The sequence below is a fragment of the Notolepis coatsorum genome (assembly GCF_963971535.1).
Source record: "Notolepis coatsorum genome assembly, chromosome: 10".
Lineage (NCBI taxonomy): Eukaryota > Metazoa > Chordata > Actinopteri > Aulopiformes > Paralepididae > Notolepis > Notolepis coatsorum.
Genome location: NC_140174.1, coordinates 51,821,490 through 51,837,712, shown reverse-complemented (window position 1 = coordinate 51,837,712; position 16,223 = coordinate 51,821,490). Strand labels below are relative to the sequence as shown.

The following is a 16,223-nucleotide window of genomic DNA, read 5'->3' as shown; positions in this document are numbered from 1 at the left end:
CGACCAATAGTAGAATGGAGACTATTATGGGATGTTCAGTAGGCTAGAATGGATATTCAATGCATATTGTACAAGGAATATACAAGGGATATCAGGGAATATTAGAGAATATACAAATACAATTAAATATATATATATAAATAAATATATATATTCGGTTTAATCTGGCCCTTCACAACAGTACCCCTGGTTTCCAACTGGTTAAGTTTAGGCTAAAAGAAATTTAAAAAAAAATAGGGCGAAGAAAACGTTTTTTTCCTATAGGGCAAAGAAAACGTTTTAATTTGTTTTACCTACTTTATATAGAAGCATCTAAGAATGAAGTTCTATGGAAAGTAGGTCTGCATTCCCTTAACAATTGTGTGTATTGAGCCGTACTGTATTGTACCCATTCTGCATCTGGTAATAAAATTTTCAATCAATCATTCCAATAATACACAGTTGGATGTGTTAGTTGGTTGGATGCACTTCAAGCTGCTTCCACATGAGGCAACTTCTCTCAATCATTCCAATAATACACAGTTGGATGTGTTAGTTTGGTTGGATGCACTTCAAGCTGCTTCCACATGGAGGCAACTTGTCTTTTTTGTAGTTGTGGGAACTACTTTTTCTGGCGGATGGTTTTTTCAATAAATCTTCGATTAATGTGTGTTTATTGTATAGAAATAAGGTTGGATGAATCTGGCAGTTGTATAAAAGCTTTACACCACTTGTAGTCGTGATTTGTGACCAATAAACCATGCCTAGGGGGGTCTAACGACCCTCGGCTGCGCCTCGGGCCTAACGACCACCCCTAGGCATGGTTTATTGGTCACAAACCACTCCTGCGCGTGATGTAATGCTTAAATTCAACCCTCCCCTGTCACGAACGCTGTTTCTTGCCTCCCACAAGCCGGCTGCAATGTGGACTAAGTCATACATAGCACAAGTCCCCTCTGGTACTTGAGGTAACAGCAGTCGCATCTTTTCACCTGCGCCAGCGTTTCCGTTAGCCGGTAATTACCGGTATTTGACCGGCAAAATCTGTTGAAGTCCAACATATTTCATCTCTCCGGTCTTAATGTCCGGTGAAAATAATTCCCTGAGTCTAAGCACAATTTGATTATTTGAATTGTATTAAAATAGGCTAAAATTAAATAGCCTATGCGATGAACGAAACGATCATTACATTTGTTTCCTCGTTGCTTCTAATAATGACAACGACGTTGTCACCGAGAGCTTAGTGCTGGGTGTGCGAACTTTTGTGAAGCTGCAGAGCCATAGCACCAGCAGCCCAATGCAGTATTCCAGCAGTACTCCAATTCAGCCATTTTCAGCCAATGTTGGGTGGGGGGCGCTGCTGTGCGGTTCCCAGAAAAGAGCCAATAACAGCTGGATCAGCTGCTCTGCAGCGCCATACTCTTTGCAAATAAGTCGTTGCGAGGTGGAGAGAGTCGTCACGCAAACCACGATAATGTTGCCGTCTCTCTGCTTTCTCAGTTCTTCGCTTGATATAATTAATACAAATGTCCAATATAACGGAATTCGTTAGCTCATAAAAATGTGATTATAACAGACTGCTGTTTAGTGTCGGACCGACTGCCCACATACGCGGTCTATTTTATTTCAAGTCAGCAGCAGCACGGAGTATCGAGGGACTTCTTTTATTTGGAATATATTAATGACTGTATACGCAAAAGTAGCCTAGTTTTAAGTAATACTATTATAAATCTACATGCCTTGAGGATGACATTCTTTATATAGCCTGCCTATCAATTGTTTTAAAGCTCAATAAACTATGACCGGAATTAATCTCATTTGTCCGGTAGATTGAAATCTTGCCGGTCACGGAGACCGGCAACAATTTTTTCTAACGGAAACCCTGACCTGCGCAGCTCGATCTCTCAGTGGCGAGGAGTAACGCGTTACGCGTGGGCGGCTCACGCTGCCCCCGACACTTCCTGATTCTACTGCGCAGGCGCACCAACCGACCTGTAGGAGTCGCTGTCCACAACGCCCGATCCCCACCCATCAGTTTCCCACCCCCTAATACGGCCAATGTGTATTAGTATGAACGACCAGCTAAACTGAAAGCAATATGGAGCGCTGGGCTCGAACAGGCAAGCCCAGCGTCTCAGTCATTCGTGGCGAGAGCCTTGCCCACTACGCCACGTAGCTGCCCACACAGATTGCTGCTAATTAAACACTTCATGGAAAAGGAGTAACGTTAACGTTATGTCGAGTTCATTATGTGTAGTGTAGTATGAACTCGACATAACATTAACATTACTCCGTGTCCACTCTTGCGTCGCAGATGGATGGTACATTATGTTAGCTCCGTAGCTAATCCGCTCATAGACTAATTTACCGATAGCAGTACTGTTAACGTCGGAGCTTATCAATACTCCTGGGTTTCGGGGGGCATCCCTAGCACCGAACCACCGCCTCTCTGGCTAGGTGTGTGCGCTTGCGTGCGTGTAGATGACGTAATTTGGGCAAGTGTGTGTGTGACTGACTTTTTTTTCTGCAAGAGGGAGAGGAAAGCATTTAGCACTGCGCTTGTAAGTCTCATCTCAGCCGCGGCGGCCTCTAACGCAAGGGCAAAACATCACGATATCCACGATACGTTTAAAAAGTGTATATAATATCGTCATATCGCCCAGCCCTAGCTAAATCTATATTTTATATTATAGCTATGTATCCAATAGCATTGTCAATTGACAGTAAGAACCTTCCATTCAAGATGCATAAAAGAAATCTTTTTTTCATCAATACGTTCCCGTTTTATACCGTGGTGAATATGAGTGTTATATCGGAATGATCTGGGATCATTCCTGCAAGGCTATTTATAAGGCGCTAAGCTAATAACGTTAAATCTAGGGATGCCCCGATCAAGTTTTTTGCCACCGATACCGATCGTCTTGAGCCATATCGGCCGATACCGATCCCGATAGTTTTTGATTTAAAAAATAATAATTTAAATTATTTTATATAAATTTTATTTTTATTTTTATAAAATATATATATTATATAATTAGACTTGTACTTGTATTATCAGCGAGACATCGCCACCACGCAACAAGTCAAAATGCTCGCTATCTGCAAACAGCTCCACTGTCTGTGTGTACTCGAGTAGCCTCCAGCTACGGCCAGGATTCTCCGGCGCTGCAGCTGGACCTAGTATTGGTATAAATCACATTCAGCAAGCCCTCAGCTCGAATACGCATCGAATCAATGTTATAAGACATTGCTATCAGGAGCTATCTGTAGCTACTGCTAGCCGGCTAGATAACGTTAAGACAACGCCTCAGTGAACTATTTAGTTTAGAGCTAACGTGAGCTAACGTGAGCTACCGAGTCAACAGAGGTAACTTATCATGCACTCGACTATTGCTGGAGCATTTGTTGATATCAGCAGCTATCAGTAGCTAGCCAGCTAGATAACGTTAGACAATGCCTCATGTAGTCACTGGGTCATTTAGTTTAAACAGTAACGTTAGGTAGGTAGCCAACGTTAGCGCACGTCGCATGCACCAGACTATAGCAGACTGCGAGGCTCTTGTTTACATGAGTGCGGGAGGGGCTGGGGAGGAGGAGGCACCGTATGCTGCAAGCAGCTCTGTGTGTCTGAGAGAGAAGTCAGCAGTGACTGCGAGATCTCCGCTAAGAATTGGATCATGTTTTTCGATCGGTTTTGACGATCGGCGAAAATAAAGCATGATCACCGATCACCGATCGCATATTTATACTGATTATCGGCCGATAGCGATCGGTGGCCGATCGATCGGGGCATCCCTAGTTAAATCCATTGGTGTTTCGTCCCTACACACGACAGTTAAAAATTCAAATGCATATGATCGGTATTATGTTCCATCATGAATGCATGAAAGGGGGGGGGGGGGGCAGGGGAAGTAGTTTCTGATTAATTGATTGCCAATAACGGCATTCGTTATTACCACAACATAGGCTGATCTGGGGGATGGCTATTAAATCCTTGCACGATCAAGCTGAAATTGACGTCAAATTGCTCTTACCTTTGGCCGGTTGGATTCCAAAAAGAATTTTCCAATTATTTGATCGCCATCTGGTAGATCATAAGTCCATTGGCCCATGCCATAATCCTTTACTGCATAATGAATTCAGCATCCCAAGAAGTATTCCATGCGATCGAGTGAAGTCCTCGCTTTCAGACAGAAAAGTCCGCCCCGGAGCGTAAACAGTGTGACACCAGGTCTGCAACAGGGGTTACTGCATTCTCGAGACAGCACCACTACCAGGATTTGGCCGGTACTGCACTTTCGGAGTCCCAATATGCCTTTTCCAGCCAAAATACAGCTCTGTGACAGTGAATAGGATATTAACTCATTCTGCGCCATCGCTTAATACGCCAGAGGGCGCTAGTACGCCATCGCTTTAATCAATGGGGGGACTGCGAGATTTGCGAATGCTTAAAATATATCTTACATTATAGCTATGGGTCTAATACACCCGTCGATTGTCAGTGAGTTGCTTCCAGTCAACATGTACAAAACGGATTGTTTTTTCATCCGTACATTTCCGTTTTATACCGTTTTGAATATAGTTTGTGATTCTTAGTAATCCCAGGAAAAGACGCGATAATAGCCCTTTAGTGGAATACACTAAACACGTTTACCTGATTATCGAATCTTCCTGAAATCAACGCTAGATTATCCTTATAATCCTTCCTCATGCAAGAATGAAATGGCCCTCGTAGCACACACACACAGCGTCGATGGCGGTAGAAAGAAATATCAGATCAACGCAAGATTTTATATATAGTGTTCTTACCTTGTCTCTGATGTAATGCAAAAGAAATAATCCAATTATCTGATCGCCATTCCAAATACTGCTCGTGGAGGTTCGTCCCACATTACCGAGCGTTACACATGAACGGGCGGGCGGGGTTAGTGTACCATGCCATCGTTGTAAAGGCCTGCCTCGTCTGAGTATTTAAACCCCGCCCGCACGGCTCAGATCGGCCCTGAAAAGAAACTACACCATTTCTAAAAGAGTGCAATACCTGCTGGAAGGCGTAGGCAGCGGTATTTGCCCTTTTGCAAGCTCAGACCCATTCCCAATGATAACATCAGGCTGGACGGATGAAAATGAATGGATATAGCTAATAAAAGAAATAACGATTAAAACCCGAGTTTTCTCGTGATTGGCGCTGAACGGTTGGCGAGTTAACCCGACTTTTCTCGTGGCTGGTGTTGAATGAGTTAATATCAAATAGTTAATACCAAAAACGTAATATTACGTGGCTGGCACCCAACGGTTGTCGGGCAAACGCGTAATATTACGTGGATGGCCCCGAATTAGTTAACCAGGGCCATCGGTGTAAAGGTGATTATTGTGGTGGAATGAGTGACTCACTATTTAGATGGACCGCTGGTTGGGGTGGCTCATATGGGTCACAGGCAGGACTGGGGTCTTCAGCCAGGTATAGTGCCTCGGACCTAACACACAAACAGCCAAAAATCACCACGATAAATAATCAACTAGTAGGTGAGTAACTATAGTTAAAGGTCAATCAAACGATTAAAAGCCGTGCGATACACTTTTACAATATAAGGAAGTTGGAACTGAGAGTTCCTTCATGAGGATGGGAATACATGTCACCTGGGCGAGTAGAGGGCAGGGGGGGGCAGCAGGATGTGGGGAAGCGGTGACGGCGTCGGTGGCAGTAGCACCTCGGGGGTGAGGGTCACCGCGTCCAGGGTCTGAGAGGCGCACAGCATCTGGGTCACGCTGCCGTGGACGGGGTAAACAGGTGGCGGCAAAACGGTCACAGCGGAAACCATCACAGTATCCACCTCCGTCCCTTCCTGCCTCTCTCCCTCCAGCGCCGCCCGACCCGGCTCGTCTGGCTGAGGGTTCGGTTCATCCTCCTCCTGCTCCTCCTCCTCATCATCATCATCATCCTCCTCTTCTTCCTCATAATCATCATCATCATCATCATCATCCTCCTCCTCCTCCTCCTCCTCCTCTTCTTCTTCTTCCTCCTCCTCCTCTTCTTCCTCCTGATTGACTGCGGCTGCAGTGGTGCCGGGCTGCGATAGAGCAGAGCTGTACATGGACTCTCCCAGTGGTCGGCTAGTGTCAAAACAGTCGGGGAGGACGATGATGTAGTCGTCGATGGAGGAGACTGAGGAGGTCTGGCTGCTCACCTGAGATGACAGAGGAAGAGAGATTGTTGACAGTTGCCGTGGGTTGAATGGCTGACGGCTCACTTAAATATCCAGGTTTACTTTTCAACTTACTTTTGAATTCCAAAATGCATCCATCAAATCAATTTGGGATAGTGCTTTATTGTACACCACTGCGTTCTAATGTGAACTGGGAATCCGCAAATGAATAAAATCTGCAGAACACATTCGCTCAGGTTTTGTGCCTGTTTGCGATAGGCCACTCCCATTGCCACGCCCCATTTACCCAATTGGCATGAATACACACAGACACTTGACCCCATGGCCAAGTCCAGCCTCCTGCGAGGATGGGGAAAATGTTTGTGGACCGACCAACAGACAGCAGAGCAACCTATAGAGCTGCTGGTTGCAGCTAAAAACTACAAATAACCTACTAACCTAGTACAACCAGTAGAATCCTTCCGATTACAGCCTGCTTATAACAGGGCTCTCTTTGGTACTTTTTATTCAAATCAAGATGTGGATTTTCTTCCCCATTCAAATATTGACGAACATGAGGCCAGGCTTTCCTATTCAGCCTATTAACCTGTTGCTTGAGGGTGAATAGACACCCAACCCGCTCTGCAAAGCCACCGGAACATGTTGCGCTCACCTCGTCCCAGTCGTCTCCTCCTCCGTCCTCCTCTTTCTCTTCATGTTTATTCTCCCTCTTTGCTTCTTCTTTCTCCGTCTCTTCCTCCTCCTCCTCCTCCTCCTCCTCTTCCTCCTCCTCCTCCGTCAGTGCATGGGGATTGATCCTCTGGGTTTCTTTATCCGGCACCACCAGGAAAATCTCTGACGGAAAAGTAGTAGAGAACAAATATGTATCAGATAGGACTCCAATGCTTCCGAGCTTCGATCACTGCCGTGGTAATCGAGTCTAACTAACTAAGATTCATATGTGTTATTCATATGTGACTAGAATTATCTAATAATAACCCAACATTGATTTAGAAAATCAGTTCTTCTCGGACAAAGACTTTCCAACTAACACCTCTCCCGAAGGCTAACCGGCCATGTCCGCTTCCATTCATTGTGCTAAGCTAGGCTAACATGCAGCCAGATAGCTTTCTACTGAACGCAGAGAGGAAACTGGTATCTATCTTCTCTCTCTGGAGAAGACAGTAAGCGAATTTCCCAAAATGTTGGCGTGTTCCTTTAAGCATAAGCCAGTCGAGTGGGTTCATTCAAGATTCAAGAGTTTTATTTGTCACATACATACACAAGACATGTAGTGAAATGAAGGTGGCCATGCCCGCCTCGATTGTGCAAAAATATAAATTATAAAATTGAATCATAAAATATAATAGATAATAAAATAGATATGATATGATAAAAAGTAATACGAATAAAACGCAAGGCTAAGCTTAAAATAAAATAAAGGTAATGAGTACTATATACAATAATATACAAATATACAGTTATGTTTTTAAAGTGACCTTTTTTGTAGTGCATTTGTGTGTGGGGTGCGTGAGAGAGTGCAAGTGAGGATGTGTGGCGTTTGTGTGTGTGTGTGTGTGTTTGTGTGTGTGCTTGTGTGTGTTCATGTGTGCTTGTGTGTGGAGAGATTCTGTGTTCAGTGTTCTGATGGCCTGGGGGAAGAAGCTGAGTCGGAGTCTCTCTGTTCTTGCTGCATGTATGCGGAGGCGCTTGCCTGACCGCAGCAGCTTGAACAGGCTATTGTTGGGGTGGTGAGGGTCCTTTACTATTCTGCAGGCTCTGAATCTGCACCTCCTGGTGTACAAGTCCTGCAGGGGTGGTAGTGAAATACCCGTAGTGCGCTCAGCGGAGCACAATACTCTCTGTAGAGCCTTCCTGTCCTGGGCAGTGCAGTTGCCAAACCAGGCAGTGATGTTCCCAGTCAGGATGCTCTCCACAGCCCCAGAGTAGAAGGACTGGAGTATCTTCCCTGATACTTTAAATGTCCTCAGTTGGCGCTGCTTCGCATTTTTTACCACATGTCTGTATGTATTGACCATGTTAGACAGGGTACAAAGTTCCAATCTAGCATCATTGCAATATAAGGTGGTCGCTTTCCGATAATGGCCTTATAGATAAACAAATACCAACGATCATTACGCCTCTCTGCCAGAGAAGACCAACCCACCTTATCACAGTGCTGATGGACATATTCCGTTGCAGTGGGTTGCTATGCTTGTTGCTATGTGAGATTGCGCATTGAGGAAAGCAGTCTGCTAAAAACAGCAGGTCCCGTGGGTACAAAGCGCAGGATGAATTAAGAGAGTGGTTCCCATACCTGGGGTCCTGTGTTCTTGCAGCAGGATGATCTGGTTGAGGCCCAGGTGGAGAGGAGGGACTGAGCTCTCTGCCCTCATGGCGCTAACCTTCGGATCTGGGGATCTCTCCGTCTTCTCAGCCGCTACTGTCCTATCAAGGCAAAAGCCAGGGACCCGGGCTGTATGGGGAAGGAAAGAAAATGAATAGTCTTTATTCATCACACACAATCATACATGCAGTTAAATGTTTCTTCTGCTAACTCCTAGAACTTTTTAGAATGGAATAGAATAGTTGTTTCAAAAGGAACTTCAGAACCATTTATATTGGCGAAGTGATCAACCACACTGTAGGAAAACCAAAAGGCCACCTCACCCAGTGGCCTACGGATGCCGCGCGGCAGCGCCCTACACAGTGGCTTGTGGTCAGGGGCCTCCTCCAGGGTGAGGGAGCGAATGATGGTCTCACAGAGGAACTGGGCCCCGCTGATCTCCTCATCCACATCCTCGTGGGTCGGGGGGTCCGGCAGCTCTCTCTGAGGCCTCGGCTTCTCTCCTGACCACAGGAAACGTGGAGGACAGAGATGTCCATGAACAGTCTCCACTAACTATAACATATAATATATACCAGTACTTCCCAAGCATAGAATGGTGGAATTGAACAAATACATGGAACGGCTGGGGTGCCTCGAGGAGAGGTTTGGGAACCACTGATATATACTATGGTAGACCTGACAGCAAAACTTAAATAAAAAAATATGTTGAACTGTCATACAATGGCACCCCCCTGTGGCCATGGGAGGTAATTGCTTAGACAAGGAGAAAACGGCATTTCTTCAAGCATAGATTGATTGATTGATTGAAAACTTTATTAACAGATTGCAGAATGGGTACAGTACAGCTCAATAAATACAATTGTTAAGGGGATGCAGACCAGAGAAAGACTTTTGTCTTGTTTACATCAGGGTCCCCCATTTTCAATTCATCATAACATATATATGACATACACGACATACAGATAGACAGTACTGCTACATCTATACATTAACTCTTCGTGCACCGCTTTTCATTTGCGCCACGTGCAGCCAGAAGGATTCGTATGGGAAACACCACTGGGTTTAAAACTTGTTCAGCAACATGGTGCAGGTTTTAAAACCTGTCTGTGCTGCTAATCCTGTGACTCGTTGAGAACAATTATGCCACATCAATGTGGAACGCCCTACCCAAAGCTGTAAAGGAATGTGAATCATTACCCACTTTCAAAAACACTCAAAGAACACCTACGGGAGACTGCAATTCGAAACTGGCCCATGTAAATGTCCTAACCCAACCCCCTCCAATGTACAGTAAATGACCAAGTATGGTTGTCAATATTCCAATGTACAGTTTTGCTTGTACAGTTGTACAATTGTTCAATCAATCAATCAAACAAAGTATTTGTTTGGGGGCCTTGGTTTGAGGAAATGTGTGGATATAGGTGACTACGTAGGTGTAGGTGTGGGTGTTGAGTATTCACTCCCGTCTTACCAAACAGGTTCCTGACCCCTTTGAGCTCCGTTTCCTCCTTCAGCAGCACAGTGCCGTCTTTCTCCGCAGCGGGCGCGTCATGTGGCAGAGGGGACATGCAGGGCGTCAGATCTACGGCAGGGAAAAAACAATTTAACAAACCTGCCTCTTGTGCTCGACCACGATATTTAAAACAAAGTAAATGGAAACTTAACAGTGTTCCATTCATTACGATGTCACGTGCTGCTGTAGTTCTTACCAACTGGAGTGTTGTTGGGAACTTTCTCCAACTCCTGCACAATGTTTATATCCAGTAGCTCAAATGACAACAGATCCTAGGAAACATAAGATGCGCACAATGTTCTAAATTCAAAACAGAACAAACGGCTCAAACTAAAGGTCTGCAGAGGCATAGCATTGAATGTCCTCAACACACACACACACACACACACACACACACACTTTTATCTTGAAGATTACACTACCACTTTTAAGGCAGTTCCAAGTGTCTACTCAAAACAGAGATTTAACTTAATTCAAACAATACACACAGATCTGAGAAAAGGGCATTCTGGGTTGAGGAAGTGAGCAAACTGGACGCAAACCCACTCTTGTTTTTACGTCACCTTGTAAATTATGTATGTACAGTCAAGCAGGCACTCAAGCCTCTCGACATTCCAATGTTATATAAACCATTCCGAAGATGTATTAGTTGATGGTTTCATAAGTGTGTACTTGGGCATGATATGGAAAATGTTGACAAATCACATGCTGATTATTTTTTAGATATATTGCAGCTGGGATATAACTTTACCTTGCTTTTTGTTGTCTTGTATGGTTGTGTTTTAAAGGAACACGCCGACTTTTTGGGGAATTCGCTTATTTGCCATCTACCCTGGAGTTAGACAAGCAGATACATACCCTTTTCTTCTCTGTGCATGCATTAGGCTTAGGGAACAGCTGCACCGTTAGCCTAGCTTAGCATCATTCCCTGGAAGTAGGTGTGCCAGTGTAGCCTAGTTCCTACACGAAATACACTCCAAATACAACTCCAAAACTTAACCTGTGTGTGACCTGTGTATTTACCATGTGGAGAACATTTTATTTACATTTTCGTTTTCTAAGCAGATATATACTTGGAATTTTCTTCTGCCGAACCACTGCTGCCTGGGTACAGTGATTTCATCACCTCAAAAGCCCTGTTGATTTTTTTTAAAGCTAGGCTAACGGTGCGGCTGTTCCCTAAGCCTAATGCATGCACAGAGAAGAAAAGGGTATGTATCTGCTTGTCTAACTCCAGGGTAGATGGCAAATAAGCTAATTTCCCAAAAAGTTGGCGTGTTCCTTTAAGCTTGGAATGGAACACTTTAATTTTACACAGTGGTAGATGGTGAGGGAGGCGTGTCTTCCAGACACTTATCATTCTGACTAACTCACTCATTGATCGTGTGTATTATTAACATGTATTAAAAGAAAATGCCCGTATTGTAGCCTGAGATATCGATATTTTTCATATTTCAATATAAATGATAAATTATATAAATTCCTATTGTTCAGTCCTAGTGTGTACCTGTGCAGTCAGCAGATCAACCGAAGGGAAGTAGTAGTCTCTGTGTCGGAGGTCAACAGACAGGCCAGTCCCACTGTCCCGGGACCCCTCCTCCTTCTCCTCCGGCCCCTCCTCCTCCCTCTGGAACACAGAGACGGTTAACGCGGTTACTGGGATTCTACCATTCACCCAAGAAGATATCCGGAAACATATTTGATCGGAACAAAACCCAAAGTCCATCAGTTCCGTGTCCACTGTCCAGGCAACAGCAGCACAGAACGTGAACACGTGTCAAATATTTAAAAAGAAATGCATGTGGAAGGCCTGATGTTATCTTAACTCATTGGACGCCAGACCCAAGGATAGTCGGGTTATCTCGCCAGCGGTTGAGCGCCATACCCGAGTATAGTCGGGTTTTCATCGTTATTTTTTTTTTTTTTTTTAACTTTGACCAGTCACCTGGTTCTTTTAGCGTTTATCGCTTTTTCTTCTCATTCATACTTGGTCAAGTTCGACCGACAGATGCAGGCTGAAAGGGTTCAGATGGGGGGGTAGACACTCTGGGAAAGGCACGGCTGCCGTCCGGGATTCGAACGCGCTCAGCCCCAGATCCGCGCGAGCGCGGTTGTCCACGGCGCTGAAATAGCACTCGCGGTACGTGGTGAGCTACTGGAGCTCCCCCATCGTTATTTCTTTTATTCGATTTTTTATTAATTTCAGGCACACGGACCTTGGGGTTACCATAGGAAATCATTCGGAGATTGCTAGAGTGCAATACCGGCCGCATCCTGCTAGGTGGCAGTATCGATCACCCTTTGAAACCTTTTTTCACACCGGGTGTTACATTTAATTCCATCCGGGAGCAGTATTTTGGATCAGGCAAGTCTAGCGGTTCACCCGACCATTGAAACGCGTCCAATACCCCTCGATGCATGTGTTGTGCCGGATTATGTTGGGGACACGATGGACACCAATACTGGAAATCGCAATCAGACAATTGGAATATTCTTTTTGGGATACCTCCTAGTAAAGGTAAGGACTATATGAAATCAATCCTACGTTGATCCAACCGATTTTCACATCGATCACAACGATTATGTAACATACTACAAAACGTATGCCGCTGGCGATGATCAAAGCATCAAAAAATTACCGCCCCCTCCCTTTCATGCATTCATGATGAAACATAATACCTATTATATACCTTTGAATTGGAAATAATTGCGTGTCCAGGCAAGCAACGCCAATGCTTTTAGCAAAATTCACGTATTTCTCCATAGCGCCATTTTCAGGAATTAGCCAGGATCACTCTGAAACTATACAATATTCACCACGGTATAACACGCAAACGTATACATGAAAAAAGCAATTCTCTTTCACATGTTGAACGATGGATAGTTGATGTCAAATGAGCCATAGTATTGTCTCCATAGCTATAATATAGAATATAGATATAGCCCTGTAAACACCGCCATGAATCCCTATCTCTTAGAGCGGTGGTGCAGTAGGAACAAAGATGGCTAGACCCGGTGGCGCTGAAATGACTAAATGAAAGAGTTAAGAGGGAAACTCTAGGTTGTGGTATTGTGATTGTATAGTTTTGCCATATTAGCACTCCTGCTGCCGATGTTTCTGAGCAGAGATAGCTTCGGCAATCACCCACATAGAGATAATTAATCAAGTTATGCCTTAGTTTGGTAAACAAGTTTGATGTTGCTTTGCAGTTGAATTAACCTTTAACACATTGGACGCCAGAGGTCGCTGTGGGTGTATGGCCGTTTGTGCCAGCGCTGTAATGCAATGGGGGTAGATGCCGGTGTTTGTAGTGCTAAAACTATATTATATATATATATATTATAGCTATGGATCTAATAACAACGTCGATTGTCAGTGAGTTTCTTCCGGTCAACATGCAAAAAACAGATAATTCTTTCATCCATACATTTCCGTTTTATACCGTGGTGAATATGAGTATAGTTATAGAGTGATTCTGTGTAATCCCAGGAAACTCCGCCAAACAGCACTTTACTGCATTCCACAATAAATCGTGCCTGGATCAATAATCATCCTGAAATCAACACTAGATTATCGGTATTATGTTTCATGATCATCATCACCGGCCCTCCATGCTTTGATCGCAACCAACGGGACACGGCCGACACACACACCACAGACACATGGGGACACGGCCCACACACACAGCACAGACACATGCTGCGATCGCGGGAAAAAAATTATCGGATCAACGCAAGATTGATAATATATAGTCCTTACCTTGTCTATGATGGACTGCAAAAAGAATAATCCAATTATCTGATCGCCATTCCAAATACTGATCGCGATCGTGTGTCCAACGTTGTCCACCAAAGAAAATTAACGGGGGGGCGGGGACTAGAGATGTTCCGATACCATTTTTTCCTTTCCGATCCGATTCCGATACCTAAGCTTTGGGTATCGGCCGATACCGATACTTATCCGATACCAGTGCATACATAAAAAAAAAAAAAAACGATATTATATAAATTTTTTATAAATATAATTTTTTTTTTTTTTTTAACAAATACTGTTTTATATATACTGTTTTTTAGTCATAACTAGAAAGTAATGGTATTTATTCAACAACAGGTGATTGTATAGATTTGTATTAGTATCATTAATCAATGAGTATGGGGCTTCAGCACTGCAGATATACCCTACTCCAATGATCCACACGGACATTATACGTTGCTGCACTCGCTACCCACTGGCTCTGCAGATATACCCTACTCAGTCTGTCTACAAGGCTCCGTTCAGTAGCAGTCGGATCTGTTTTGATTTTTGCACAATAAATATTCAACATTCTCTTTTGAGACTCCGCCTCAGACTCTTATCATTTGGCACTAAAAGCTAAACATTGTCGCCGATATGACTGTCCGCAACATGTCATTAATTGTGTACGCGACGTGCAATTGTGCAATGACACGTTACCGTTAGCTAGCATGAGCTACCGGTATATGGGAAGACCATAGAAGACTGTAACGTTGAATGAATGAATGAATGACGTTACTGGTGACATTGTGATTTAACTTGGAATACTCCTTTGCCAACTTGCTGTACTTTGCTTGCAGGTCTGCAGCCATTATTGCTGGATTATATGAATAGCCCCAACTTTAGCCAAGGTAATGTTAAAGCTAGCTTTCGGTTAGCCGTTCAATGCTAAACACCAGCCACCAAGCGAACCCATGAGCTCGCCGTCAACACCGCTCTGTCGGGACGATGACATTTAAGAAAGTATCTGCTGTTAAAATGACAAATGGCATTGACACTTTAATCGATTAAGCACACGTTTGTTTTATAATGCTTACTCAACAGACCACAGTGTTGTTGATAAATTACGTCATATGGTATCGGAGCGCAGCATTAGAGGGTACTCGCCGATACCGATACCAGCATTTTAGCCAGTATCGGCGGCTTTTCCGATACCAGTATCGGTATCGGAACAACTCTAGCGGGGACCCTCGTCGATGCCATCCCTATAAGCGATTGTCTTGCTGGAGTGTTTAGACCCCGCCTGCAGGCTGCAGCTCGGCCCAGGAAACAAACCACATCGTTTCAAATAGAATGCAATAGCGGCCGCAAGGCGTTAGGCGGTGGTATCGGACCGTTGCGGTCTCAGACAGAGTGCCACACAGTCCTACAGCATAGCAGGATGAATTATTAATTAATTATTAAAAGAAATAACGAGAAATCTCGTTATTTAATCGTTATTTTTTTTATTATCGATTTCCATTCATTTTTCATCAATCTAGCCTCACGTTACCAGTGGGGATCTGTCTGAGCTCGAACAGGAAAAATCCGCCCCCTATCGTCTCTCCAGATGGTATTGAACCCATTGGATTGGACTGAATGAAATGGATGGGAAAAAAAGAGTCCGGAATCCACATGTAACCGGAGACGATCCCAGTCATTGCCCACCCTCAGAACAGCGTGGAATATCTGTTTCCAGTACCCAGCGTTGGATCAATAAACGCGATCGATATTTGGAATGGCGATCAGGAATTGGAATAATCTTTTTGGAGAACATCTGATCTGAGGTAAGGAATCTATTTTACCAGTCTTGGGATAATCAGAGCTCTTTTCACCTATATCTCAGCGTGTCCCATATGTGTGTGTGTGGCTGTGAGTGTGTGTGTGCTAATCAGGACATAAGATAAACGATTTTTCAGCCCGCTTCTCTAGCGTGCATAAGTACACATATACTATCGATAATCTAGCGTTTATTTGAAACGATTTTGAACGATTCGTGCAGAATCTTTTTTTTTTCTGGAAGTTTAAAAAAAACAAGCGTTTTTCATAATGGTATAAAACGGAAATGAACCGATTAAAAAACAATCCGTTTCGACAATGTTGACTGCAAACAAGTCATTGATAAGCGACGGACGTATTAGACACATAGCCATAATTTAAGATATAGTTTATGCGTTTGCAAATGTGATCGCCCTCCAATACAGCGCTGGCACTCAAGCGCTATTTTTGGCTCCCCCTGCTGGCACGGAAAGTGTTAACAAGATTCTTGGTATAATCCACTAGCCAGGGTGTAGCTGTGCTGTGGCCCGTCTGGCACACAGTGAGTGTCTCCATTGTCTTTAGAACCTGGCCAAACCTGTCTGGGTTGTATCACGATGGTTTAGCTTGTGTACTACAGTTGGCAGTGTGAATTTTTTAAAGGTTGCCTAGCAACCATAGAGTTTACAAGAGAAATGCAATGGA

The 16,223-nt window shown here is 44.0% G+C and overlaps 1 protein-coding gene across 4 annotated transcripts in view; it reads right to left on the bottom strand.

Moving 5' to 3' along the window:
* nbr1a (NBR1 autophagy cargo receptor a) overlaps positions 1-16,223 on the bottom strand; it is a 58,864-nt gene that overhangs the window by 24,460 nt on the left and 18,181 nt on the right. For all 4 annotated transcript variants that reach the window (XR_014620197.1, XM_084323702.1, XM_084323703.1 and 1 more), the window contains 8 exons: positions 11,496-11,615; positions 10,185-10,260; positions 9,947-10,057; positions 8,796-8,975; positions 8,443-8,601; positions 6,799-6,980; positions 5,620-6,167; positions 5,374-5,456 (listed from right to left, as the gene is read on the bottom strand). Coding sequence is in view for 3 of the 4 variants with exons in the window: in XM_084323702.1 (XP_084179828.1) it covers positions 5,374-5,456; positions 5,620-6,167; positions 6,799-6,980; positions 8,443-8,601; positions 8,796-8,975; positions 9,947-10,057; positions 10,185-10,260; positions 11,496-11,615 (1,459 nt within the window). In the remaining variant the exon portion in view is untranslated. The remainder of the gene's footprint in view (positions 1-5,373; positions 5,457-5,619; positions 6,168-6,798; positions 6,981-8,442; positions 8,602-8,795; positions 8,976-9,946; positions 10,058-10,184; positions 10,261-11,495; positions 11,616-16,223) is intronic.